This window comes from Panthera tigris, chromosome B4, assembly GCF_018350195.1.
Source record: "Panthera tigris isolate Pti1 chromosome B4, P.tigris_Pti1_mat1.1, whole genome shotgun sequence".
Lineage (NCBI taxonomy): Eukaryota > Metazoa > Chordata > Mammalia > Carnivora > Felidae > Panthera > Panthera tigris.
In genome coordinates this window covers 125,474,345-125,494,405 of record NC_056666.1, presented here as the reverse complement: position 1 = coordinate 125,494,405, position 20,061 = coordinate 125,474,345, and the positions used below count along the sequence as shown (strand labels likewise).

Sequence of the window (20,061 nt, the reverse complement as noted above, 5' to 3'; positions counted from 1 at the left end):
GGTTAACTTATGAAGCAACTCCTAAATCCACTTCTCTACCCCGACCCCTCTCCAAGCGCTACCATCTCAATACAACAACAGCAGGAGTGGCTGGTTTATTCCTCTCTGAATGCTCAAGCACCATGGAGATGAGCCCTTTAGAAGCACTTCAATAGCTCTGAGTAACATGCAGTACAATTCAGTGCCATCCTTTGCTCTTTGCATTATAGCCTTCTTTCTTACCAACAGGCTGTATTGATGATACGGGTAGAACAAATACCCCTCAAGTTTCTGTCACAGATCACTAGGGTTTCAACTTGTATATACTTACTTCACTACATGAACATTTTATTTGTTTATTTGTCTAGACAGAGAAAGAGCATGTGTTAGCAGGGGAGACTGGCAGAGGGAGGGAGAAAGAGAATCTTAAGCAGGTTCCATGCTCAGCACGGAGCCCTGACATAGGGCTCAGTCCCACAACCCTGGGATCTTGACCTGAGCCAAAATCAAGAGTTGGACACTCAACTGACTAAGCCACCCAGACGCCGCAACATAAACATTTCAAATAAATATATTGCTTTATGCTGCACAATCATCTACTCCTTTGGAATCCTTTCCTTTATTCCTTTAAATTAAAAAAAAAATTTAGTTTCCCAGTGTAAATGCTACTTTCTATAAGAAGTCTACCTGGATTCATCTTAACCAGAATTATTCAGCCTTCCCCCACAATTGGACAGTTCTTATTCTGCACTTATATAAAAGCACCTACAGGGGAGCGTGGGTGGCTTAGTGGGTTGAGCATCTGACTCTTGATTTCAGCTTAGGTCATGATCTCAGCGTTCATGAGTTTGAGCCTTGTGTCGAGCTCCGCATTGACAGCTCGGAGCCTGCTTAGGATTCTCTCCCTCCCTCTCTCTCTGCTCCCCTGCTCGCTTTCTCTCTCTCTCTCTCAAAATAAGTAAATTTTTTTTTTAAAGCCCTTCCTTGCCAGTGTAGTGCAGGCAGGAGAGTGTGCTGAGCAACCCATAGCCATTGGAGCTGGGAAAGCCTGTGTTTATTTCCTGCCTTTTCTACTTTTGAGGGTAAGTTATGAGGACTTAATTATCTGGGCCCCAGTTTTCTCATGTATAAAACAGGAAGAGTAATAGCTATCTCATGTGGCTGTTGTGAAAAGCAAATGAAATCATGTATCTGAGGTACTTAGAATAGTGCCTAATATGGTAGTTCTGTGTCTGGCACATTAAGGACTCAGTTGATTTTGGATAATTACAGTATTTTGGGTATTTATCTATTCATTAGCTTTGTAAATATTGTGGGTTGTCTTGTCTGTTCGAGCTGCTGTAACAAAATGCCACAGTCTAGGTGGCTTATAAACAACAGAAATTTATCCTTCACAGTTCTAGATGCTGTCAGTCTGAGATCAGGTGCTAGCATAGTCAGGTTTTAGTAAAGGCCCACTTTGGGGTTGTGGACTGCTGACTTCTGGCCATGTCACGTCCATGTCCCCATTTAGTCGTTGGACACAACCTTTCATGACATTTTGCATAATGCAATCCTCTTTGGCAAAACCCCTGTTAGTTTGTTTTCTCTTTCAGCTAAGCTTTGCAGCCCTCTAAGGAAGAAGGGACATGAAGAAAAATCTAGCTGTTCTCTTAGCCAGCAGGAGGCTTGGCAGGGCTTTCCAGGCCTTCTCTGTCCAGTGGCATCCCTCATAAGCTTTTGTTCTGGGCCCCATAGAGTGGTACGGGGACTCCATGAGGTCAGCCACCAGATTTCAGATGGGAAGTTGGCATAAGTGTCTTCTACTCTCAGAACACCCTAAGCTTACCTAGGAATCTGGAGCTAATCCTACAACAAGCATAGGTGAAATGCTATCTTCTTGTTTTAGAAAAGATTGGTGCATCTCTGTCTTATTTTTCTTGCGCACATATCTCAGCTTAAAGAATTTTTATATAGTGCTGGGGAAAAGGGAAGGGAGCAGCAAATTCTTCCTGATTTACCTCTGGATCTAAGCCCTTGAATTCAGAACAAAAACACTGGAATACCTTTGTCCTCAACTTCTGCCCCTCTGAGGCAACAGAGGACTCACATTCAATGACCTGAATGGGAATGGTCACAGGACAAAAAAAGGATCTGTGTCGTAAAAACATTAGCTAATATTTCACAATATCATATTGCCACATGTGTAATTATTTACACTTTCTAAATGCATTTGGTCAACAAAAAGGACAAGAACCACTGAGAAAACTGTTCACAAATACATCTGTGTGGACTCTATCAGTTAACAGATTGTATCAGTCAGTGTCCAATGAGGAGACAGGAACCACATAGTAAATCCAACAGGGAATGTTTCATAAAAAGAATTATTAATTATAACAGGGGATTTACAATTAATTATAATTAATGATAAAGGGGGAAGGGAACTATGACAAATGCCCCAGGCCTGAGGGAGAGTACCCGAGGAAAGATAAACTTCGGGGAATGCCCAGTGTCTTTTCCAAGAGCGGGATTCAGACCTCCCTGGAGACAGTGTAGTTGTAGCTGAATGAGCTGATCATACAGTCTACTCCTTCATTATTTGTGTGTTGATAACACATGCCAAAAATCACCTCTGCAAGATAGGGTCATGAGAGAACACAGGCTTTTGGTTTAGAGGCTGACACACTTTTATCAAGTGTGCTCATGAAATTGAAGAGATATTGATTGTTCCAACATTGTTGGCAGTTAAAGGAATGTTTAACAGGACTCTTAGTGATATTTTTGGGCCTGTGTCAGAGTTGTGTTCATAGAGTCCAGAATTTTTAAATCGTAGAGAAAACTTAGAAATCATCTAGTCCAATCTACTCCATTTATAGATGCATTAATCAGGCCAAGAAAGACTATGTGACTTGTTCAAGATCATCAACTAATTAATGGCCAGCTGAGATTATTACCCAGTCTCTTCTTAGTGCCATACTCTTTCTACCGCATGATGTTGGAGCCAACCAGAATGTCAGATTCTGACAAGGCTCCCCATCCCTCCTTCCCCCCTTTAGACATAAATACTCTGAAAAGAATAGGAATGGTAGTATCAGTGAGGGATAGTGTATATAAGGAAAGACCTTAGATTCAGAAAGTCTTGGTTTCTCTTTTTTCTTTTCTTTTATTTATATATATATTTTTGCCTATAGCACCTTTTATTTCCACACGTTTTTTCTTTTTTTAAATGTTTATTTCGAGAGAGAGAGAGAGAGCAGGAGCAGGGGATGGGGTAGGCAGAGAGAGAGAATCCCAAGAAGGCTCTACTCTGCCACTGCAGGGCCTGAAGCAGGGCTTAAACCCATGAACTGTGAGATCATGACCTGAGCTGAAACCAAGAGTCTGGATGCTCAACTGACTGATCCACCCAGGCGCCCCCAGAAACAGTCTTGGTTTTTCATCTAGTTTTATTACTTATTTGTATTTCTGAGCTTTTAGTGTCTTCAGCAGAAAGCAGGCATAAATTATTAATAAATAATGATAATAATAAGCTGCCTGAGAATATTATTATGAGGGTTAATATGCCTGTCACATAGTAGGTGCTCAGTAAGTCATATATATTATTAAATGGTTACTTCTTCTCCATAATAGATTTATTAAAGTAACTACTTACGTGCCATAAAAAACCTTTTGTCTTTGAGGAATGTACAGTTGACAGTACTGACACTTTTATAATAAATCCGTACTTTTATGTATAAATGAAAGTTACACATCCACCCACATACAGCTGCCTGTTAGAAAAAAAAATCTGTTTTTATTAAATGAACAAATGGCAAACATAAGTCAACTCTACACAAATCAATATTCTCTCTCTCCATTCCACAATTTCATTTGGATGCTTGAAAACAATTCTTATGTCTTTAGACATAATATACTTACTTTAAAACTGCCTAAAGTGAAACATAAAACACTGTATTTTAAAAAGTACAATAGACCCTGGAGAATGAGGCAATCCAAGTGAGGGCAGAGAGCTCTATATGCTACATCCTATGCATAGATGATGGACCCTTCAGAGTCGTAATTACCCAAGGCTCCTCTCCACTGATTAAAAAATGACAAATATTTAAAACTTTATAGTGAACAAAGGGTTCTCATGTGTATAATTTTAAATGATCCGAAGAAACCAAAGAAAGGATGCTATACCCTTTTTATGGCAATAGAAGCAGAGTTACGAAAGACCATCCAGACATTGGTTCATTAGATGACTGAATTTACATTACTGCTGTATTAGTTTGCTAGAGCTGCTATAACAAAGTACCACAAAAAGACTGGCCTAGAACAACAGGAATTTATCATCACATAGTTCTGGAGGCCAGAAATCTGAAATTAAAGTGTTAGCAGGGTCATGCTCCCTCCGAAGGTGCTAGGGAAGGATCTATTCCAGGACACTCTCCTAGTTTTGAATAGCTCTTGGCCTATGGCATCATGACTCCAATCTTCGAATGGCATTCTCTCTGTGTGTGGGTGTCTCTGTGTCCAAATTTCCCCCTTTTTTTAAAAAATTTTTTTTTTTAACGTTTATTTATTTTTGAGACAGAGAGAGACAGAGCATGAACAGGGGAGGGTCAGAGAGAAGGAGACACAGAATCTGAAACAGGCTCCAGGCTCCGAGCTGTCAGCCCAGAGCCCGACGCGGGGCTTGAACTCACGGACCGTGAGATCATGACCTGAGCCGAAGTCGGCTGCTTAACCGACTGAGCCACCCAGGAGCCCCAAAATTTCCCCCTTTTTATAAGGACACTAGTCATATTGGATTAGGGCCCTCCCTAATGACATCATCTTAACTGCGTCATCTGCAAACACCTTATTTCCAAGTAAGTCACATTCACAGGTACGAGAGGTTATATGAATTTTAGAAGGACACAACTCAGCCTGTAACAACTGCCATATCTTCCTCCTTTGGACCTTGTCTGACACATTGGTGGCAGACAGCATTCATTCATTCGCTCATTCATTCAATAAACATTGGAAAGCATGTGTCAGGCTCTATACTGGGTACTGATGATGCAAAAAACAAACTGGACAGACACCCTGTCCTTGAGAAGCCACAGTTTAGAAGAAATTGGGGACACATTATTATGATAATAAATACTATTATTGAACATATTCTTCCTACTAGCTATTAAAGTAGGTACTTTCCATTTAATCTTCACAATAGTATGATAAGTAATGTATCAGAGACACAACCGGGGAGATGGGTATTCATCCGAAATCTGCTCTGGATAACAGGAATATTTTTGCAAATTAGGTAGCAATTCATCTGAGTCTAAAGAGATGTGTAGAAATATATGAGGTAGCTCAAAGGTTGCTGTGGTGAACAGCAAATTCTAAAGAAGAGTATTTTACAAAGGAAAAAAATAGCACGTGTAAAGGTTAAGAGACACATTGTAAACTCCACCACGGCTGAGATTTTTTCTTATTTCTTTTCTGTACCTCTAGCACTTTGAACAGTGTCTGGCTCATTCAGTAAACGTTTAATGAACATTAAGGGCATCGGATGTGGAAAGGAATGACATGGCCTGATGCTCACCGTCGCTAGAAAGGTAGACAAAGGCCCCTTCATGAAGAGCTTGGTTACCCACACTAAAGGTAAGAAATCAGGGCTAACAGGTTGATGATGCATAGACAGTATTCAGGTATTCCGCCCTGCCCAGTGCTCCTATTCCCCAGAACACGTCCCAGGGTGCCGCACCACGCGGGCCAGAAGAATGGGGGGTACGCCAGCTCCACACACTCCAAAGTAGGGTTCTTTGGCCAAAGCTGGATTGGAGCACAAGGCTGGGCTTGAAGTCTAACAGAGCTTCCTACTCTTTTTCTTCCAACTCATCCTGCCCTCACTCCCCGCCAGCCTCTCCCGCCGACTCTTGGAGGACACTCAACTGTTTTCAGGCCTTCCCGGGATCCTACGGGAGGTATCCCAGAGCGCGCTCCGGACCGCCGGCCGCGCCCTCCTTCCCTCTGGAACGCAGCGAGAGCGCACGCGCGCCATCCGAGGCGAGCGCGCGCTCGCGAAGTCCCCGCATCCCCGTGCTCATCCGGGTCTCAAGTCGCTTCAGCCAATAGGGGACGCTCACGGCCTCCGGGGGCGGGGCTAAGCCTTCCCTCACATGGGGCCTGTGGTCACCGCGGGCGCTTGTAGGTGACCGGTCGGCGGAGAAAAGGGGAAGAGGCAGGGAGCCTCGCGACTGGGAGAGGGTCGACAGCTTCGAGGTCAAGCAGCTGCCGCCCTCTAGAAGCGACTTAATCGCGAGCCGATTCCTCAGTCAGTGCCGCTGTAGTAAACACACTTCAGAAACGTGAGGTGCCGGGGGTCACGTGGGGAGCGCCCTCTCCAATGAGGAGCCGGGGGCGTGGCCGAGGCCGCTGACGCGGCGGTGGCGGCGGAGTCACCCGGGCAGCCTCGGAACCGGTCACCGGCCGGCAACGGTCCAGCGGCCTCGACCGCCACCTCCGAGCTCACTCCTCTTTCCCGGGCCGAGAGACAGCGTGGCCGACTGTGGCTGAATCCCCTCTCGTCCCTCTCGGTGGCTCGCCTTAGGCGGGCCGTTTTCTCCTCAGGGGCCGCCTCGGTGGGGCGAGGTTTCCGTGACGAACCTCCCGGGGCTGCCGGTGCCGTCCGGGGCTGTCGTGGAGGCTCGGGCTCGTGGAACGTGCTCACGCCCCGGGGTCCGAGGCCCTTGAAGCGATGCGCCTTGTCCCGGCGGTTGCGGCGGGCTCTGGCTCGTAAAGGGCGTCACGCCCGGACTCCTCTGACTGGGCAGCCTCCATTCATCTTCCAGCGGCGCCTCCAGCGCCCTTTCCTTCTCCGGTCCCCTCCTCGGACTCATTTTTTCCTTTCCCCCCTCTGCCGCCCTTTCCCCACTCCTTGGGTGTGGCGGTTCCCCTGGAAGCGGAGGTGTGGGTTATGAGCCGGCCCTTCCTTCCTTGAATTTCTCGCTGGGGGAACTGGGCAAGGACCGCCGCCCGCCGCGCCCCCGGGATGGGGGTGAACGCCGTGCACTGGTTCCGAAAGGGGCTCCGGCTTCACGACAACCCGGCCCTGAAGGAGTGCATTCAGGGCGCCGACACCATCCGCTGCGTCTACATCCTCGACCCCTGGTTCGCCGGCTCCTCCAATGTGGGCATCAACAGGTGGCGGTGAGTCGGAATCCCGTGAGAAATGGGTTTCGGTGTTTAATGAATCAGGACTTGACTTGCAGGGGGCAGAATCTGAGAATTTAGACCTGGGGCGGCCGTACTTGGGCTGTTTTAGAATTAAGGGCGTCTTGAGTACTAGATAGAATTGACTTGATAGTTCTCTGGCCGGAAAGTGCTGGCAGCCTGGAACACCCTGGCCCTCATGTGTGAGTTGCATGCCTCTGCACTAAGGGGAACTCTTCCCCTGATTTTACGGGGAATTCTTAGCGGTGGAGGGAAACAAACACCCAGTTCGCAGTGGCCCACGGATTGCTTTTCTTGGCCTCTTTGTGGCATTCGAAAGGATTGCGGCTTTGGGTGTTAACGTGTGTGTGCGTCTAGGTAACTCCTAGTGTGAAGAAAATCATTCAGTACAGGCACCTCCAAATCCACTTTTCTTCCACCTTGACGTTGCCGTAGGAAAAGCAAGGGAAACATTATCTGGTTTCCCTTTGCTCAGCTCTTCCTCTCAACTCCTCCTTGTGGTTGACTAGACAAAGCACAGTTTTTCTTTCTAGGCAAAGTATAAAGCCTTCTAGGGATTGGAGCACTGAAAGAAATCTTAGAGAAGCTTTATGATCTTTCCCCGAAATACCAGGTTAGATGATTGTTAGCCCCCCCCCCCAACGTGGAAATGAAAGCATTTGTTTAACAGATAGGTTATTGACCACCTACATTATAACAGGCACTGCTTTAAATACCAGGGATATAGCAGTGAATGAAACAGACAAAAATGCTTATCCTTCAGAGCACACGTGCCAGAAATTCACAGGTATAGTATTCGGTGGTGATTAAAGCTGTGGAGAAATATAGAGCAGAGGAAGGGGATAAAGAATACAGTAAGATGGGATTATTGTTGTATTTTAAGTATGGTGATCAGGAAGAACTCAGAGAAGGTGGCAATTGAGCAAAGTGATGAAACAGGTAATTGCAGATATCTAAGGGAAAAGCATTCCAGGCAAGGGGAAAGCAGTGAGGGAAAAGGCCCTGAGGTGGGAAAATGTGGTTAACCTTTGGAAGAAACAGCACAAGAAGCAATATAAATGGATCAGAATACTGAATGGTGCTAGTAGTTGAGGTCAGAGATGTCATAGGGCCAGGCTGAGTTGTCAATATTTGTGCTTTCGCTCAAAGCAAAGTGGGAATGATTGCAGGATTATGAGCAGAGAAGTGGCATAATTTAACCTAATTTTTTTTTTCTAATGTTTATTTAGTTTGTGAGAGAGAGGGAGACAAAATCTAAAGCAGGCTCTGAGCTGTCAGGACAGAGCCCGATGCAGGGCTCAAACTCACAAACCATGAGATCATGACCTGAGCCAAAGTTGGATGCCCAACTGACTGAGTCACCCAGGTGCCCCAGTTTAACTTAAGTTTGAAAAAATTTCTGTGGTCATAGTTCTGACAACAGACTGAACTGGGGGGGAGAAGGTGGACAAGAGACAGGAGGCTGTTGCATTCATCCAGGTGAGAGATGATAATGACTTGGACCACAGTGATGTTGGATGAGGTAAGAAGTAGTCAAATGCTGAGTATAGTTTGAACAGAGAATCTGCAGTATTTCTTGGCAGATTGGATATGTGTTACGAGAGAAAGAGAAGGAATTAGGAATAATTCCAAAATTGTTGGTTTGAGGAACTAGAAGGATAAAGCTGTACTTGACCAAGAAAGTGAAGTCAGTTGCAGAAGCCATTGGAAGGGTGATTGGAGTTCTCTTTCGAACTCGATTTAGTTGGAGATGTGTATTACACATCCAAATGGAGATGGCAGATCGGCAGTTGGAGATAATCTGGAGTTCAGGATGGATTTACAGGCAGGAGGTATAAATTGGAGAGTCATCAGTTGGTAGATAATATTTAAAGCCATTACTCATCCATCCATTCATTGAACAAATACTTGTCATGCACCTACTATATGTCAGACATTGCTTTACATTCAGGGCTTTTGGCGTTAACAAAAATAGCTAAAACATTCTTAACCCTGTTGAAGTCACAGTCTAGTGGAAACATGAGACTATATGAGAACATTAAAGTGAGTGTAGGGGCGCCTGGGTGGCTCAGTTGGTTAAGCGTCTGACTTTGGCTCAGGTCATGATCTCACTGTCTGTGAGTTCGAGCCTCCTATCCGAACTGCCAGCTCAGAGGTTAGAGCCTGCTTTGGATTCTGTGTCTCCCTCTCTCTCTGCCCCTCTCCCTGCTCACACTTTGTCTCTCTCTCTCTCTCTCTCTCAAAATTAATTAAACATTAAAAAAAATTAAAAAAAGAAAGTGGGTGTAGATAGAAAACAGAGGAGGTCCAAGGACTGAGCCTTGGGTACTCTAATGTGTAGAAATTGTGGAGTTGTGGAAGAATTTACATAGGAGATTGAGAAGGAATATCTAGTAAGAAAAGCCCAGAAGAGTATGGTGTCTTAGATGCCAAAGTAAAGAAAGTATTTCAAAGAGTGTGTTTTACCTACGTCAGGTGTTGCTGATAGGTCAAGTAAGATGAGGACTGAAAACTAAAAATTGTATTTAGAATTTATAGCCTTGACTAGGAGTGGTTTAAGTAATGTCAGAGGCAAAGCCTTTCCAAGAGAGGCTGAGAGGTGAGAATTTGGGAGATAACTCCTACAGACAGCTCTTTTAGGGAGTTTTGCTGTAACGGGATCAAAAAATGACATGGTGCCTGGATTGGGATGTGAACTCAAGAGATTTTTTTGGTGTGCTGATGGGAATGATACAGCAACTGTGTGTAAAAACGCTCATTAGCAGAATTGATTAGTAGATTCTGGGAAAAGATGATAAATGTAATATATTTTAATGTATTAATAATATGTTAATATGGTTCTAAGACCCTTTTCATAACATTGTTAAAGAGGATTAAAAAATTAGTTAACAAATGTAAAATGCTTAAAATGTGATTGGTAGTAGTAAGGGCTTGTTTGTTATTTGCTACTAAATTGAAAGCCCTAGGTGAATAATATCTAATTAAATGTTTGCTGTCAGTTTCTTCTAGATCATTTGATTAGTTTATAAAATCTAGACCGTAAGCTTCTGTAGGATAGGGATTATAGAGGCACCTGGGTGGCTCAGTTGGTTAAGTTTCTGATTTTGGCTCAAGTCATGATCTCTTGATCTCACGTTTTGGTTCGAGGGTTTGAGCCCCGCATTGGGCTCTGTGCTTAAAGCTCAGAGAGCCATGAGTCTGCTTCTGATTCTCTCTCTCTCTCTCTCTCTCTCTCTCTCTCTCTTTCTCTCCTTCTCTCTCTCCCCCCCCTCCCTCCCTCCCTCTCTCCCCCTCTCCTGCTCACACTCTCTCTCAGAAATAAATGAATAAACATTCTTTAAAAATTGAAAAAAGGATAGGGGTTATATATTGCTTATCTTTGTACACCCAGCAACTCACATTATGTCAGGGAGTGACATAAAACTTGTAAGCACAGTAGAATAGTCCCGTATTTTCCTTTTTAAAAGATTTTTTTTTAACTACTACATATTGCCCTTTCTAAAAAATGGGTAGAGATGTAAATAATGAATAGAGAGACTTTTGTCTTCTAAAGACTAAGTTATAAAAAGGCAAGGACAGAGTTTTATTTAGTCAGTTCTCATAGCACTGAATTCAGTGCTTTTCATATAATTGTAGCTCAGTTACTGTTTGTTGAATGAAATGACATCTAGGAGTCAGTAATTTTATACTTTATGCATTTCCTTACTGACCATAGAATAATGTGCAATCTCCTTAGCTTGGCATTCGGGCTCTCTTGTGGGTTTCTACCTTCTTTCCTTTATGCCATTTCCTTCAGTCAACAGCATTTCTTAGATTTTTGGATTTAATGAAGTTTATTTTACCTAAGTAAGTTAACAAAACTACCTTTTAATATTGCCATCATTTTGTTTAAAAAGGATGCTTTAATATTTAAAAAGAAAGTTAGAAGGACATTGTTGCAAAATAAAGGACAGTCCTTTGACTTTAATAAATGAAGCTTTATGAAAATTCACTTTGCCTCATCAGTGAAAACATTATCTTGAATTTGTCATATTTGGGATTGAATGATTTAAACTATTTCAATTTTGGCTCATTTGGTAAAGCATGTGACTTGATTTCAGGGTTGTGAGTTCAAGCCCCACATTGGGCATGGAGACTACTTAAAAAAAAAAAAAGAATAAAATATTCCAATTCCTTCCTTATCTCTTATTAAAATTATACCACATAAACACTTATATATGAATATTCACAGGACTATTATTGTTCATAATTTATAATTTGTAATAGTCAAAGGTGGAAACAACCTAGATGGCCATCTACTGATGAATGGTTAAACAAAATATGGTGTATCTATACAATGGAGTATAATTCAATCATAAAAAGAAATGAAGTACTGATACATGCTACAGCATGGATGAGCCTTAAAAACATTATGCTAAGTGAAGAAGCCAGTCACAAAATTCCACATATTATTTGATTATGTTTATTTGAAATGTCTAAAATAGGCAAATATATAGAGACAAAGTAGATTGGTGGCTTCTTAGGGCTAGGTGGGTTGGGAGAGTTGGGAGGTGGTAGCTAAGGGGCACAGGGTTTCTTTTTGAGGTGATGAAAATGTTCTAGAAGTTGGTGGTTGTACAACTCTTTAAATGTACTAAAAAATCATTGAATTGTACACATAAAAGAATCTATTTACCCCTTTAAGGTCCAGTCCACATAACCACCTTTTCCTTAATATTGTTTATATCACTTTGTCTGGGATGCTTTACAGTCTTGTAACTCTTATGCCATTTTTTGATACTGCTTTCCACATCACCATAGTATTTATTTCTTTAATTTCTAAATATTATATAGTCCTCATATATTCACTTATTTTTCATTTAACAGATTGCAACTCTTTTTCCTGAAGAGAAGGTACCATTTCATTCAATCAAAAATTTATTTTTCATTCATATTTATGGCAGGCATTATTTTGGTACTGGGGATACAACAGTGAATAAGAGAAAGTCCCTGCCCTTGAGGTGCTTCTAGTCTAGGAGGAGAAACAGGCAATAAAACAAATATAATATGTCAGGTTGTAAAAAGTGGAGAGAAATAAAGCAGAATGTGAGAACAGAGACCTAAAGAAAGAGAAGTATCAAGGCTCTGCAGATATCTGGGGGAAGAGCTGTATTCTCTGCAGTGTCTAGCATAGTTTCTCTTACACCGTAGGCATTTGATAAATAATTTTAAAATTTTCTTTAAGTCTAGGGTTTAGGAGTGAGACAGTTACTTCATTTAACTTTGATGCTAATGTGTATTTTAAACTCACCAGTCTCTTCAGCTATACCCCATTTTAAAAACTGCTCACATTTTTTACAGGTTTATTGAGGCATAGTTGACAAAAAATGTATATATTTAAGGTGTACAACATGATGTTTATGTATCTATATCTCTCTATATAGATAGATATAGATGTTTTGATGTTGTGAATCTCATTTTTCGTTATTCTCTTTCATCCTTTTCTTTCTTTCTTTCTTTGATGTTTATTTTTGAGAGAGAGACAGAGACAGAACATGAGCAGGGGAGGGGCTGAGAGAGAAGGAGACATAAAATCTGAAGCAGGCTCCAGGTTCCAAGCTGTCAGTCAGCACAGAACCTGACAAGGGGCTCTAGATCACAGGAACCCTGAGATCATGACCTGAGCCAAAGTTGGACGCTTAACCAACTGAGCCACCTAGCCCCTCTTTCATCCTTTCTTTATTTTTGGTTTGCTTCTAATCAGCACTTAAACATGCTATAAGAGCTCAGTAAGAGCAGGAAAACCAACAGAGGAACAAAAATCTCCCTTTGAGTACATTCCTCTCCTGTAACTGTGTTTCTTAGTTCCTTTGTAGCCAAATTTCATGAACAAGATGTCTAATACTGGCTTACTTCATTTCTTTATCTTCTACTCATCCTTCAGTCCACTCCAAACTAGTCTTGGTTCCACCTGCACCTACTCCATCAAAACACTTTTCATCCAAAGTATGCTTTTAAACTTTTCATTCCTTGACTTTTTTTTTTTTTGAACTTTGACACTTTTCTTTTTCTTTTTTCTTTTTTTAGTTTTATTTTTTATTTTTTAAAATTTACATCCAAATTAGCATATAGTGCAACAATGATTTCAGGAGTAGATTCCTTAGTGCCCCTTACCATTTAGCCCATCGCCCTTCCCACAACCCCTCCAGTAACCCTCTGTTTTCCATATTTAAGAGTCTCTTCTGTTTTGTCCCCCTCCCTGTTTTTATATTATTTTTGTTTCCGTTCCCTTATGTTCATCTGTTTTGTCTCTTAAAGTCCTCATATGAGTGAAGTCATGTGATTTTTGTCTTTCTCTGACTAATTTCACTTAGCATAATACCCTCCAGTTCCATCCACGTAGTTGCAAATGGCAAGATTTCATTCTTTTTGATTGCCGAGTAATATTCCATTGTATATATGTACCACATGTTCTTTATCCATTCATCCATCGATGGACATTTGGGCTCTTTCCATACTTTGGCTATTGTTGATAGTGCTGCTATAAACATGGGGGTGCATGTGTCCCTTCGAAACAGCACCCCTGTATCCCGTGGATAAATGCCTAGTAGTGCAATTTCTGGGTTGTAGGGTAGTTCTATTTTTAGTTTTTTGAGGAACCTCCATACTGTTTTCCAGAGTGGCTGCACCAGCTTGCATTCCCAGTTCCTTGACTTTTTACTGTTTCACACATTTGACCACACTTTCCTCTTCTTCCCTTTGCTTTAATTAGAGGATCCTCTTCTTGTTTGTTTTTTCTGCCAGAGCTATTAGTGTTCTTCCTTGACTTCTCTTTTTCTGTTCAACCCTTAAATACCCCTGAGGTCTGTGATCTCCACCCTTTTTTCATTTTGCGTAATTCGTAGGCAATCTCATCTCTCTTTGAAAAGTCAGTTACCATTCATTTGCCCAGAATTCACAAATCAGCATCTTCAGCTCATATTTCTCTTCTGATCCCCAGATATGTATCCATTATATATAGATTCCCTGCCTATTTGATTGTGTTATATTATCTTAAACTTGTTCAAAACAAAGATCATCTTCTCCATTATCTCTGTCTCAAAAACAAACTGACTTTTCCTGTGTTTCCTATCTTCATAAATAATAACACTATTTGCCCAGTTGCTCGATTGACAGGTGGGATTATTAATTATATATTAATTTATTAAGCAAATATTTGAATTTCTGTTGTGTGTCAATCACTTTGTTAATTTCTGTGGGTAAATGGAAGTCAATAGATAATTTCTCTGTCCTCAGAGAGTTTACAGTATGGAGAGGGATTTATCCAAAAATAAAATAGTCACAGAAATACATTCTTCTATCTCCACTGTCACTTTAGCTCATACTATCATTTTTTTGGCCTAATTTGAGTAGTTTATGAATCATTGTCCCCCTTGCCCTTCTCTAATTCATTCTCTATACAGCAATCAGAGTGATCTTTTAAAATTGTAAATCTGTTTGTGTTCTTTACTCTTTAAAATCCTTTCATGACATTTCTTTACCTTTAGATTAAAGTTCAGAAAGCCATAGCATAGTTTAAAATCCCTGTGTAATCTAGTCTTTTGCTTCTTTTTCCAGCCTTAGAGGATTGCTTCACTGAGGCATTTGAGCTGAGCCTTGAGGTATGAGATGGATCTTAACAAACACAGAATGGAAGGAAGAGAATTCCATCCAGGCTGAGGGAAGAAAATTTCATAACTGAGTCATATGGTGCATGAAAAGACAGGAGATACTGTTTAGTACTCTTTTGGTTTAGTACTCTGGATAGTTTTGCCTGACTCAAATAGGCTTAAACAGAGAATTGATTGACAAATGTAATTGAACAATCCAAAGGAAAGTGGATTTAGACATGAGTTGGTTTTAGGACTCAGAAGATGTCCCCAGGACCAAATTTCCCTCTTTGTATCTCCAAACTTCGCTTATTCTGGGTTGGCTTCTCAGGCTGTCCTCTGGTGGTAAAATATAGCAATAACAGTAGCAGCTATAGTAGTAAAAAACATATGCTCAGCCCCCAGAAATCTTAGCAAAAGTCTGTGGCACTTCAGTGGCTCTGTTTGGACCAGTTTATGAACCAGTCATTGTGAGCCTCTGTCTGAGCTGCAGTTGTATGCCTCACAGGTGGACTCAGTTTTGGAGTTACTGAAGTAGAATGAGTAGAAAGTAAGTGGGTGCCCTAAAACACTAGATGCCTATTATTTAAGAACTCAGATCAGAAGGTGGGACCAAGTCAGAAAAATTTGTTGAAGAAATACAACTTTGGCAGCTGAGTGTGGAGGCTTTATCAACAGTCCATTGAAAGATAATGTAGGCTTTAATTAGGGAAAAGTGTATGACGAAGGGGAAGATGCAAGAGAGTGATTATAGAGGTACAATGGACAGTTTAGGTGACTGTCTGAGAAAGGCAGTTTCAGAGAGCCAGTAGAATGAAAGATTCTCATCCTTTGTACCTCTTTGACAGTTAGACATTAAGTCAGAGAACACAGGAATAGACCATATTTAGATTAGGCAAAGAATGAGTTTAGTTCAGGTCATCAATGAATTTGAGGTACTGCTAAGATATCAACATGGGAAATGGAGAAAATAGAAGTTCACGTTTGGGGATTATAGATGTTAGAACTCTGGATATGGGAATAATTCCTATATAATTAATAGACAAAGCATGACTGATGATATTGAATAGAATAAGATGCATCAAAATCTTGGTGAATACTGTAAGATGAATAGAAACTGGTGAAGGGGACTGAAGAAAATCAGAGGTAGAAGAGAAACCAGGTGAGTACTGTATTATGGAAACCAAAGGTGGCAAGTATTTTTCTTCATTGTGCTGAAGAAGGCAGGTTAGGATGAGTTTTGACAGTTTTTAGGAAAAATTGTCAACAACTTAGAAATGGGTAGAAGAAATGACTGCATGTCTTGAATGGTGAGCAGTGGACCTTCCTAGACCTAGAGAACCCTCCAGAAATTATATTATTCTGATTTAGGGATATGTACTTTTGTCCTTGATTGCCTAGACTGTTTTACAATTTTTTATAAAAAGGGTTAAAGGCACAGTGTAGATGAAAGTTATGGTGCTGGGAAAACTGAATACCTACATGCAAAGGAATGAAATTGGACCACTTTCTTATACCATACACAGAAATAAACTCAAAATAGATTAAAGACCTAAATGTGAGCCCTGAAACCAAAAAATTCCTTGAAGAAAACACAGGCAGTAATTTCTTTGACATCAGTTGTAGAAACATTTTTCTGGATTATGTCTCTTTATGTAAGAGAAACAAAAGCAAAATTAAACTATTGTGACTATACCAAAATAAAAAGCTCTTGTACAGTGAAGGAAACCATAAACAAAACAAAAAGGCCACCTAGTGAATGGGAGAAGATATTTGTAAGTGGTATATCTGATAAGAGTTAGTATCCAAAATATATGAAGAACTTATACAACCCAACACCAAAAAGCCAAACAATTTGCTTTAAAAAATGGTCAGAGGACCTGAATAGACGTTTTTCCAGAGGACATACAGGTGGTCGACAGACACATAAAAAGATACTCAACATCACTAATCATCAGGAAAATGCAAATCAAAACCACAATGTGATTATCACCTCACACCTATCAGAATGGCTAAAATTAAAAACACAAGAAACAAGTGTTGTGAGGATGTGGAGAAAAAGGAAGCCTTGTGGACTATTGGTGGGAATGCAAATTGGTGCAACCACTGTGGAAAACAGTATAGAGATTCCTCAAAAAATTAAAAATAGAAATACTGTATGATCCAGTAATTCCACTACTGGATATTTACCCAGGGAAAATGAAAACACTAATTCAAAAAGGTGTATGAACTTCTATGTTTATTGCAGCATTTTTTTTTTTTTTACAGTAGCCAAGATATGGAAGCAACCCATGTGTCCATTGATAGATAAAGGATAAAGAAGATGTGATACGCATGCAAACACACACACACACACACACACACACACTCTCAGACTCACACTGGAATTTGACTCAGCCATAAAAAGGAGTGAAATCTTGCCATGTGCAACAACATGGTTGGACCTAGAGGGTATACTGCTAAGTGAAATAAGTCAGAGGAAGACACATACCATATGATTAGATTCATATGTGGAATTTAAGAAACAAAGGAACAAAGGAAAAAGAGACCACCACTGCCAACAAAAAAAAACCAGACTCAAATACAGAGAAGAAACTGGTGGTTGTCAGAGGGAGGTGGAATTGGGGGTGGGTGAAATAGGTAAAGGGAATGAAGAGTACACTTTTTTTTTTTTGTAAGTCTGTTTATTTTTATTTTTTTTTTTATTTTTTTTTTTTTGAGAGAGAGAGCTCAGGTTGGGGAAGGGCAGAGAGAGAGGGAGACAGAATCCAAAGCAGGCTCCATGCTCCGTGGTGTCAGCACAGAGCCCGATGTGGGGCTTGAATCCATGAACCATGAGAACATGCCCTGAGCCAAAGTTGGATGCTCAACCGACTGAACCACCCAGGTGCCCCTATTTTATTTTATTTTAGAGAGAGAGAGAGCGGACGAGTGTGTGTGTGAACTTGGGAGGGGCAGAGAGAGAGGGAAACAGAATTCAAAGCAGGCTCCTGGCTCTGAGCTGTCAGCACAGAGCCTGACGTGGGGCTCGAACCCAGGAACTGAGTTCATGACCTGAACGGAAGTCAGACACTTAACCCAGGCACCCCAAGAGTACATTTATCTTGATGAGCACTGAGAAATGTATAGAATTGTTGAATCATTGTGCACTTGAAACTAATATAACACTGTATGTTTAATTACACTTGAAAAAAACACTTTTTTTAAAGTTAAGATATAGAAAACTGATAATAGAGGGGCGCGCCTGAGTGGCTCAGTTGGTTAAGCATCCGCATTCGGCTCAGGCCATGATCTTGCAGCTTGTGAGTTTAGCCCCGCGTTGGGCTCTGTGCTGACAGCTCGGGACCTGGAGCCTGCTTCGGATTATGTGTCTCCCTCTCTCTCTGCCCCGCCCTCCCCTTGCACTCTGTCTCTCTCAAAAATAAATAATGATCATTAAAAAAAAAAAAAGAAAGCTGATAATAGAACAAATGTTTCCTGAGAAAGACAGATACCATATGTTTTCACTCTTATGTGGATCCTGAGAAACTTAACAGAAATCCATGGGGGAGGGGAAGGGGAAAAAAAAGAAAAAAAAGAGGTTAGAGTGGGAGAGAGAGCCAAAGCATAAGAGACTCTTAAAAACTGAGAACAAACTGAGGGTTGATGGGGGGGTGGGAGGGAGGGGAGGGTAGGTGATGGGCATTGAAGAGGGCATCTTTTGGGATGAGCACTGGGTGTTGTATGGAAACTAATTTGACAATAAATTTCATATAATAAAAAAAAATGAGATAAAAAAAGAACAAATGTTTCCTGTCCATACGAATGCAAATTATTCCTATTCATGTCATGCAAATTAATTTTGTACCATGGGGAGTGTAAATCTCTATATGCCAGATTCTCATTTGAACCAGTTTTAACATCTTTACTGGTTTCTTCATTCATTATAATGAGTTAAATCAAATCTTTGCCATATATTCATTTAATTTTTAAAATATTTTTATGAGATTATGATTTTATTATTTTGAAAATTATACTTTAACTGTTAAAAAGGCCTTTGGTAAACAGAGAGTAGCTTCAGTGTAGTTGTGAGATCAGAAAGCAGATTGTATAGGGTATTACTGAGTTTGTATATGTGGCTGGTGTGGGGGAGGAGGGCAGTGATAGAGGGATTGATGAAGAGAGTTTTTAATGGGAAAGGTAAGACATAAGTTGGTTGCACAGATTCGGGACAGGCTGAGGAAGGTGAATTTTGGGCACATCACCAGACTTACAGTTATGACAGGATGATAAATAGGAAATAAAATATATAGATAACATGGCACCTGAATGTAGTGTTCTTTGAATGACAGACTGAAGTGAGTTTATCTGGCTATCTGAAAACCTAGTTTCTAATCCCTGCTTTCCTACTGAGTAGCAATGGGACTGACTTTGCATAGGTCATTGGCCTTTCATTTTATTCATTCAGGAAGCATTCATTAAGAACCTGTTTTCTGACAGGCACTTTGCAAGGCACTGGGGACTCAAAGATGAAAGTGAGGGGTCCTGCTCCGTAAGGAAACTTTCATACCATTAAAGGACAAATAATTAGAATGTAAAATAGGGCCTCTGGAGAAATATGCAAATCTTGGGAGCACTGAAGAGAGACAACCCTGGGGGAAGAATAAAGAGTAGAGATGGTTAGTGTGTGTGAAGAAGGGGATGAGAGGAAGGAGGGAGTGAGATACTGCTTTGAGAGAAGAGGAGTTCTAGAAGTTTCCAGAATACTTCTGATGAAGGAGATTCTTGAGTCTATGTCTCGATATGAAAAGGGAGGTACCAAAAGTGCCCTAATACCACTGGGAACTGCAGTTAGTTATTTGAAAAAGACAAGCGTAAAAAAGAACACATACATAAGTATGTATTAATTTGAAATCTTTAGCTGTAAGGCGAAATTCCAGAGCTCACTTCTTTATTCACATCTGTTCCTTAGGTGATCTCACCTAGTCACATACTTGAATACGTCATGATTTCTTATGTATTTCCTGCCCTGGCCTGTCTGTCTTGAGCTCCAGACCTACATATCTAGTGTTTTTATTCAGATTCTGAATAAGCGTCTTAAGCTTGATTTTGCCCCCATCTTACCTACCTCTCATGGTTTCCCTAAATCACAATAAATGGCAACATTCACCTTGGTGCTCTGTAAAACCTAGGAGTCATTTTTTTTTTTCATTTCTTTTTTTCCTCATAACCTTATGTCTTGTCCTTCAGCAATTATAGCTTTTCCTCTAAAATAACTTTCATATCCTTTCAGATC

At 40.9% G+C, this 20,061-nt stretch overlaps 1 protein-coding gene across 3 annotated transcripts in view; it reads left to right on the top strand.

Annotated features, from left to right (window-relative positions):
• The first annotated feature begins 6,136 nt into the window (after nucleotides 1-6,136).
• CRY1 (cryptochrome circadian regulator 1) overlaps nucleotides 6,137-20,061 on the top strand; it is a 105,065-nt gene continuing 91,140 nt past the window's right edge. For 2 of the 3 annotated variants that reach the window (XM_042993101.1, XM_042993100.1), the window contains exon 1: nucleotides 6,137-7,134. In XM_042993101.1, coding sequence (XP_042849035.1) covers nucleotides 6,977-7,134 — 158 coding nt within the window. In that variant the 5' untranslated portion in view covers nucleotides 6,137-6,976. The remainder of the gene's footprint in view (nucleotides 7,135-20,061) is intronic. The other variant, XM_007096456.2, reaches the window with a different exon arrangement.